The sequence below is a fragment of the Suncus etruscus genome, chromosome 13 (genome assembly GCF_024139225.1).
Source record: "Suncus etruscus isolate mSunEtr1 chromosome 13, mSunEtr1.pri.cur, whole genome shotgun sequence".
Taxonomy (NCBI): domain Eukaryota; kingdom Metazoa; phylum Chordata; class Mammalia; order Eulipotyphla; family Soricidae; genus Suncus; species Suncus etruscus.
The window spans coordinates 44,085,896-44,095,198 of NC_064860.1; the positions used below are offsets into that span (position 1 = coordinate 44,085,896).

At 46.7% G+C, this 9,303-nt stretch overlaps 1 protein-coding gene across 1 annotated transcript; it reads left to right on the top strand.

The window, feature by feature from the left end:
* Positions 1-160: 160 nt before the first annotated feature.
* Positions 161-6,047, top strand: MIS18A (MIS18 kinetochore protein A). Its single transcript, XM_049785565.1, has 5 exons — positions 161-671; positions 1,421-1,487; positions 4,132-4,254; positions 4,684-4,780; positions 5,557-6,047. The coding sequence occupies exons 1-5, from the start codon at positions 161-163 to the stop codon at positions 5,674-5,676; spliced, it is 918 nt and encodes a 305-aa protein (XP_049641522.1). The 3' UTR covers positions 5,677-6,047.
* Positions 6,048-9,303: the final 3,256 nt, after the last annotated feature.

The following is a 9,303-nucleotide window of genomic DNA, read 5'->3' on the forward strand; positions in this document are numbered from 1 at the left end:
GGGATGCCGGGGTCCGAACCCGCGTCCATCCTCAGCAGCCGTGTGCAAGGCAAACGCCCTACAGCTGTACTATAATACAACTCCAGCCCCGGTTTCCCAAAGCTGAGAAGCGTGACGCAAACGCAGTGACACCTAGCCCGGCCCATTGTGACCAATGCGCATGCGCACTCAGCCCTCCCTCCGCGCTCCAGTCCCGCCCCTCAGATGTCTTTCCCCTCCTCGCCCTCACTGCCCTGATCTGCGCACGCGCAGTGGCGGGACTTCCGTGTTTTTTTCCCGTGGTGCCTCGCAGCGAGCGCGGGAATTTGAGATCATGGCGGCCTCCACCCGGACAGTGACTCCCAGTTGCAGCGGCTGCTCCAGCGACTGCGTGTGCGGCGAGCGGGCCAAGTGGAGCGACTACTCCCTGCTGGGCAAGCGGCTCTCGGAAGACTCGAGCCGCCACGAGCTGCTGCAGAAGTGGGCGGACGTGTGGAGGACCGTGAGCCTCGACTCGTCGGGGCTGGGCAGCGAAGGCGAGAAGGCGCGGCGGGGCGAGGCGGCCGAGCCGGGGCCGCGGGTGGAGGAGGAGAGGCCGCTGGTGTTCCTATGCGGCGGCTGCCGGCGGCCCCTGGGCGACTCGCTGAGCTGGGTGACGAGCCACGAGGACAGCAATTGCATCCTGTTGCGCAGTCAGTTGCAAGCCCGGGGGTGCGGGCCTGGGGGTGCGGGTCGGCCCCCGAATTGCAGAGCCCGGGAAGGCTGGAATGTGGGAGAGGAGGAAGAGGAGGAGGAAGATCAGAAGCAGGAGGAGCACTAGCAGCAGCCTTCCCCACTCCCTTCATGCACCCCTTGCTGTTATCCAGTGGGGTACGGCCTCAATCCCCCCCCCCCCAACTAAGCCATTGTAGGGGATAGAGGCTGCTGGAGACCTCTGTGTCTGCTCACAGCCCCAGTGTTTACTGTATTCTAATTTTAGTTTTCATATATATTTTGGGGTGTGTGTATGCACATCTGGCAATACTTGGAGGAATTACTGCACTGGCTCTGCATTCAGGTGTTACATATGGGGAGCTCGGGGCGGACCATATAGGATCGACATCTTTAGTGCTGGCTTATCTTATCGCTTGGGCTCCAGGGCTCTCTCTTATACTTCCCTGCCCTTTATGTTGTAAAATAAATGATTTGGAGCCTGTAGTGCTAGTAGTGATAGCACTGCCTTAGGGCGTTTGCCTTGCACACTGGATGACCTGGCACCAACCCTAGCATCCCTTATGGTCCCCTGAGCATGCCAGGAATGATTTCTGAGCATAGATCTCCAGGAGTGACCCCTGAGTGCTTCTGGGTGTGGCCCCCAAACCAAAAATAATAAATAAATGTTGAATGAAGTTTCTCTGTATGTCTGCACTTGTATTAAGATACCATGACTTTTTTTCCTAAGGCGTTTCCTCTAATGTTACTGTGAATAAGGACCAGATGTTATCCAAACGTAAACATGAAAATGGTTGGTGAGTATGTGTATGTCTGTGTATGTGCAAGGGAAACTGTTTCTAGTTCAAAACACAAAAATGTCTTTCAAAGATCACTTTTGGGAAGATGGCCTGGGATACAGTTGATTTTGTGTCAAAGTCAGTCTGCCATATTCATTTCTGAGTGACAAGAGTGTCTGAGTTTCTGAAGCTACAGTTGGGTATTCATGAAGGTACATTTTGGGAATGAGAGTTTAGATTTGATTCCTGAGAACTTAAGAAATACAAATGGAGGGACTGGAGAGTTAGCACAGCAGTAGGGAGTTTGCCTTGCATTCAGCCCATCCAGGATGAATCTCAGCATCCCATATGGTCCCCCAGGAGTGATTTCTGAGTGCAAAGCCAGGAATAACTTAATCCCTGAGGGCCTCTGGGTGTGACCAAAAAAAAAAAAGGCAAAATAAAAAGAAATATTAATGGAAACTTTATATCCTAAAATCCCTTGAAGGGTGTACTAGTCTGAAGCCAAGCTCACTTTTCACCTGCTGGTGTCTATGGAAATGCTAATAGTTGGGGGGGCCCAGCAGGGAGGGCATTTGCCTTGCACACAGCTGACCCGGTTCAATCTCTGGCATCCCATATCATCTTATCCCATCCTTGAGTTTGCCAGGAGTAATCTCCAAGCACAGAGCCAGGAGTAATCTCTGAGTGCCGACAGGTGTAGCCCCCAAACAAAAAATATATAAAGAAAAGAAATGCTGAGTGGACTCATATGTAGGATGTGAAGTCTGCAGGCCACAATACAGTTCATGAGTGTAGAAACAGTGTGGTGGTGGTGGGATGCACCTGGAGGCTCATGCTCCAGGGACATGTTCACAGCATCCTCCCTACATACTTGGGAGGAGCTCTGCTTCCAAACATACAAGAGGAACTTCAGGTAGCATACAATCAAATTAGTCAGATATAGTTGCATGCATATGGAAAATATGGTTTCTTAGGGCTGAAGCGGTGGTGTAAGCAGTAAAGCATCTGCCTTGCCCGAGCTAGCCTAGGACAGACTGTGGTTCGATCTTCATGGCCCTCCAAGCCAGGAGTGATTTCTGAGCACATAGCCAGGAGTAACTCCTGAGCGTCACCGGGTGTGGCCCAAAAACAAAAACAAAAAAAAAAAAAGTTTTTTTAGTTATAGTTGTGTCAAAGCATACTGTTCGAATGCTGTGTATTTCTACGGTATAAATAGCCCTCTCCCCTAAACCCACAAATGAGCATTTCCAAAGTGCTGAAGCCAGTAGGCAAAGGATAGTAGAGGGGTGCGTTTCCCAGGAAGCAAGGTGAGACATAAGTGTTACCCTACCTGAGCGACCCCTCCAGAGCAATTCTGTAGCTGGTTCTTGAAGGCAAGTCGTGATTTGGGGCTAAGGAGGGAGTAGTGCTGTTCTATCTCGGAGCCATTTTCAGTAGCTCTTTCTTAGTCACTAGCTCTTTTTTTTGTCTTAAATCACCTTGTATTGTTTTGGGTTGTGGTGTTTGGACTCTACCCTGGCTGCTCAGGGATCACTCCAGGTGGGGCTCAGGGAACCGTAAAGGGTGTTGGGGAGGTAACTGGGCTTCATCTTGTGCAAGGCAAGCTCTTTACCTCCTGTACAATCTATCTCTCCAGCCCAGTATTTTTTGTCTACTTGTAGGGTGAATTCCAGCAATATCCTCAAAGGTTGTGAGTGCTGAAAAATGCTATGTAATTGTAGGCCACACATTTTTTTCTCCTTGTGATTACTCTAGAAATGTTGTGGCTTTGTGAGAATTTAGTTTGATTTTGATGGTTCCGGATACAGCATTCTTAGCTCCCCTTTGATCAGCGTATTTTGCATTTTTTGGTGTAGTGAAATTTTCTTAGCTGAGGACTCCTGATCACATGGATTCACAATCCTGTTCTCTGAGTGTTCTTTGGTCTCATGTTCATGGGGTCTGATATGTAGCTAAGGTGTCCAGCTCTGATTAAGGGCCAGCAGTCAGAGTGGCCTTCCCTCCGGTCCGCTGCAGACCCTGTGACACTGTTTTGTGAGGACAGACAGCATCTGTATAAGTCGTGTGGTTGCCGCTCTGTTCCGCTAGGAGAGGTGGAGTTGAGACAGTGCTTCATGGCTTCCAGGTCGCAGATATATGTTCCCTAGATCCTCCTTGTCAGTGATGCCCTTGGGACCATCTAGGGCACCAGGGTATTTATTGTGTGTTCTTTTTAGATTGTTTCAAGGCACAGTGTAGACTTGATTCGCCTCCTTTGCTGGTCGGTTTTGAATATGATTGTGGTTGCCTGGGGTTTTAAGGCGTTATGGTCTTGAGGCAAAACTAATGACATTGCTGATACAAAAGCCTATCATTTTTCCCTAGCTCGCAGGACTTTACAGTTAAGTGACTATGAACGACTATGTGATAGTGAAGGGTTGATTTTGGTTTGGGGCCCACATCCAGTGGTGTTCAGGAATTAGTTATTCCTGGCTCTGTGCTTGGAGTGACTGTTGATGCCCAGGCACCCTGTGTGGTACTGGGGAGTTGAACTGGTTTGGGTAGAAAGCCAGACACTAACCTGAACCTTTGGGCCATCTTGCTGGCTCTGTGACTCAGATATTTGAAGATTTCTGGATGATAATCCCTGGTTTTCTGTCTGAACCTTTCTCTGCTTCAGCATTCTCGAGGCTCTATACTGCTCGGGCTGCTCCCTCAGCCTTGGCTTCGTCTATAAATACACACCTAAGGCCCTGGATTACAAGAGAGATTTGTTTTGCCTCAGCGTGGAAGCCATTGAGAGGTGAGTTACGGTGACTGCCTCGTAACTGATGCTCTGCAGGCCAAAGGACAAGAGACTGAGTGATAGCACAGTGGGGAGGGCATTTGCCTTGAACTGGGTCTGATCCTGGGCATCCTCTGTGGTTCTCCCCACCCCACACACACACCAAGCCTGTCAGGAATAATTTCTGAGCACAGAGCCAGGAGTAACCTCAGCGCTACCAGATGTGGCCCAAAAGCTAAAAACCAAAAAAAAAAAAAAAAAAAAGGAAAGGAAAAAGAAAGAATTATTCTGTGCGGTCTTAGAATATCAAAGGAGATACTGGGGATCAAACCCGGTTCAACTGAGTAAGGCAAACCACCTTCTCTTTTGTGCTCTCCAGTCCCTGGGTTTTAATAAAAACATGATAGCTCTCATCATACTTTGACTTTGTACTGTACTATTCTTCAGTTATATTTTAGGCTCCTCTGAGAAGCAAATTGTGTCAGAAGATAAAGAGCTGTTTAATCTCGAAAGCCGAGTTCAAATAGAGAAATCTCTAAAAGAGGTACCTTTGTTCTGCATTTTTCCTCTCTGTACAAACGACTAACCCTTAGCTGGTTTTTGGAAGAGGGTGGTGGCTTTATTTTATTATTTAATTATTTTTAAAAATTTAAATTGTGTTAGAAGATTGTTCATAATACAGTTGGGTTTTTTTTTTCATAGCTACAAAATTGTTCATGATTGAGTGTCAGTCATACAATGTCCAATACCTTTCACCAGGGCACATTTTCTGGCTGACTTTTTCATTACCTTTGTTGGGTATTTGGAAAACAAATGACTACGTTAGCTTAGTCAAAACAAAGCAAACAGTGGAGACATTTTTTTTTTTTTTTTTTTGGTTTTTGGGCCACACCCGGTAACACTCAGGGGTTACTTCTGGCTATGTGCTCAGAAGTTGCTCCTGGCTTGGGGGACCATATGGGACACTGGGGGATCGCGGTCCGTCCAAGGCTAGCGCAGGCAAGGCAGGCACCTTAACCTTTAGCGCCACCGCCCGGCCCCACAGTGGAGACATTTTTATCCCCAAATCAAAACTCTATATTTGATACAGGGATATTGAGCCTTCTCCTTGCCAGAGAGGCGAAAGAGTGAAGAATGTAATGTATTGAGGATCTGGAGATTCAAGGTTGAGAACTTCTTTTACTAGAGACGCTGCAAATATGAACGAGATCTTGTCTCTAATAATATCACAAAATGCTGCCTGTTTCTCTAATGTGTCAATAATGTTTATCTTAATGTTACCAGATCATCTTTGAAATTATTTATTTTTCTGTTCTCTAGATGGACGATGTTGTGAAAGGATTAGAGAAGAAGCTTGAGGAGGTTGAGTCAAAAATTGCCCATTGCCAACTACTGCAAGAGCTGAGTAGCGTCCCTCCCTCTGCGCGCCCCTGCAGATGAAAATTCTCTTCTCAGGAATGATTTTTGTCATTTCACATCACAGAGAATTGAAAGACTCGCAAAGACCGTGTTCCCTTGTAGTCTTGTACTAAACCAATTAGAATTGTGGAATGACTCTCACTGCTGTTTTTGACAGATCTGAAATGTAAAGGTTTTTGTTGTGCTAAGACACAGATTTCACCTTTAGTACTTTGGGTAATATTTAATATTGAACATTAAGAAAATCTTAGAAATTCAGAGACTGAAGAGATAGAGTACAGTGGGTAGAACACTTGCACATGACCGACCCAGGTTCAATCTCCACCTCCCATATGCTCCCCCAAGGAGTGATTCCTTAGTGCTGCAGAGCCAGGAGTAATACTTGAGTATTGCCAGGTGTGACCCAAAAACCAAAAACAGACAGAGAAGAAAATGTGAAAATACTAAAAGCTTTCTGCTTATTGTTTGGTTGAATTGTCTCCAAAAGATTTGCACTCGTTCTCTGGAGAAAGTGATCATGGTATACTGAATTCTGTTGGAATATTCGAAAATCTGCACTAGCAGAAGGTGGTGTATATACTGCAGGGCGTCCATGTTATTCTGTGTATTCACCGTTCTATTCATAAGCAAGTCTGACATGTACTAACCAAAGAGTGCTCATCAAGGACAGTGGTATTCGGGGCCAGGTCTTGGTTTGTCTATATAGGACTTTTGCTATTTTTTTATACTTAGGAACAGAATAAAAATGAAAGAAAACAAAGTGCTTTATGAAGTGATTTCTATGAAAACAAATGACTGGATGTAGAAGATGCTTGTATGGTGACGGCCACATTCTGACCAGTGTAGGAAGGTAAAGGTCACCCCAAATGCCCCCCTTAGACCTCTTTATTGGGTGCAGATGAAGGTAGTGCTTGTACTCTTGTAACTTGCTTATGCCCACCCAATAAGCCAGCAAGGGTCTACTTGTACCCCCCCCCCATGCTTTGGGATTAAGTACGTTCCCCCAGTTTGATGACTAGAAAAGAAGGGGTCATAGGCTGATGGCCAGGGATACTTTATTCCATTCCAACAATACTTATAGAGGAACTGGGATACGTGCAGAGTGGCAGGGCCAGGGAGAAGATAAGCATAAACACTGGGGCTAAAGGAATGTGGGTACAGTACTGGGCAGTAAAAGTGACTGATAGGTAATCTTTCCACAAAGCAGAGCTCTGTGAGGGAGAAAGGATGGCCCAGAGTCAAACTTGGGAGTAACCACTAATCCTGGGGAGATGCACCCTTCTTTGTCTTTCTCCATCTCTGGAGCAGTGTCTGAAGTTTTTGCCTCAAAGAGAATCCCCAGAACAGTTGCTCCACGGTTCAGGTACAGTGTCACCAGGGGTTTCCAACACTTCCCCACTTAATGTGTAGAAATTTCCTAGTTGCTTCTGAGAATGCTGTATTATGACAAAGACCCTAAGGCAGGTGGCCTGGCTGCACAATTAATCAAGTTCTCTCCCATGGGTTGCATTAGGGGTCCGAGCAAAGAGGGTCTTAGCTCCTTACTGTCGAGCTCGGGCATGAGACAAGTGTAACTGCCCCAGGAGGTTGGCTGGTGTCCAGTATTGCCCCTCCCACCCTCTTTCTGTGGCACCTGGCATGAAAGTTCATTCAGAATAGAGGGAATAGCTATGAAAAGAAGGTTCTAGATATGGAGGTGATAGAACATCCCAGTTGCCATTTCCAAGACTTACCTACTAGACCAATTTGGAGTAATTTCTCTCTCTCTCTCTTTTTTTTTTTTTTTGGTTGATGTATGACAAAGACCCTAAGGCAGGAGGGCTGACTGCACAATTAATCAATTAGTCAATGTACTTTTAAGGGTTGATGACACCCCTCACCCAATGGCAGTGGGGCTGTGACACACCTCCCTGCAACTGACAACTGCCACCAAAATATAAAAAGGGGAATCTGGTAGTTGTTGGAGGGAATAACTTCTTCCCAGGGAAGAGTCCAGAGCAGAGCCTGCTGGTCCATGAGGTGTGTATGTTGGGGGTTGGGGGGCAGAGAGAAAGCATCAGGAGATGCTACTCATTCCATTTCTATCCCTATTATCTCTCAAATCCAGGACCTATAGGTGTTCCCTTGCTCTCTCTGGTCCTTCCTGGTTTATTTCCTTCCTCAGAAAACCCTGGGTTTGCAGACTTTAGACTGCATGCTGGGAATAAAAAAATACTTAGTTTCTGTCGCTCCCTCCCTTCTCTCTCTTTCAGGCCTCTCAGGCAATGGTGGTCCCAGGCGGCTGCATTCTGTCCTGTTTCTCATCTCTCCTGGTTTCTAACAGGTCCTCGTTTCCTTTCTGGTCTGCAATCATTCCCTGTACCAACTTTCTTGTATCGTTTCTGGGCTGGGCTGCATTCAGCATCTGGGACCCACAACCCCACATTGCTTTGGGAGCTCGGGGCCTAAGAGACTTATTCTCTCATGAACAGCCATTCTCCTCTAGAGAAAGTATTGATCATTTAAAATTAATTTATTTTGGGGACATACCTGGCAATGTTTAGGGCTTACTTTTGTCTACTTCTGTACTCAGGAATCATTCCTGGTTGTGCTCGGGAGACCATATGGGTTCCTAGGGATTAAGCTTAGGTTGGTTGCATTCAAGGCAAATAAAGGCCCTACTCACTGTTCCATTTCACTGGCCTTTTCTATTAAGACTCAAATTCCTGGCTGTCTTTCAAGGGCCTCTTTGCCACCTATGGGATATCCTTCTGATTTCTCCATCAGAAGTAATTGGGTGGTGGATGGGGTTGCTGAAGAGACAGCACAGTGGGTAAAGCCCTTGCCTTGTATGTACTCATGTTCGATACCTGTACCCTACCTATATGGTTCCCTGAGCACCACCAGGAGTAATTCCTGGGTGCAGTACCAGGAGTAACCACTGAGCACTGCTGGGTGTGACCCAAAATATAAACAAACACATAACAACAGCAAAAAAGTAATTTGTGGGGTGGGAAAACTAGAAAGTAGCTCTGTGGATGAAGTTTGCACATGCGTTTTGGATGTGTGAGGTCTGTCGTTTGGACCCAGGCATTGCTGAATAAACAGAATGGTAAAATCCCTCCCATTCATCATTCCTCAATCATTTCAGGATGGTTGTACTTCACTGTAGTTTTCTTTTTTCTTTCTTTTTTTTATCTCTTTTTAGATGAGAAAGAGAGATAGTGCAGGAGAGGGAGAGAGTGTGAGAGAGAAAGGGAGTGGGAGGGAGAGGGAGAGAGAGGGAGGGGGAAAGAAGAAAGGAGTGAGGGAGAGAAGAGGAAGAGAGGGAGGGAGAGGGAGAGAGAAAGGAGTGATGGGAGAGGGAGGAAGAAGGGGAGAGAGGGAAAGAGAGAGGAGAGGGACAGGGAGGGAGAAAAGGGAGGGAGAGAGAAGGAGGGATAGGGAGGGGGAGAGAGGGAGAGGAAGAGAAGGAAAGGAGAGGGAGGGAGAGAGGGGGAGGGGGAGAGAAGGAGAAGAGAGGGAAAGGGAGAGAAAAAGGAGTAAGAGGGAGGAGAAAGGGAGGTAGCTGTAGTTTTATTTTTTACCCTTTTCCCCATAGTGGTGCCAGAGGTCTCAGCCAGACTCAGCCATGTACTTCACTGTAAAATAAAAATCCATGAGTGGTGA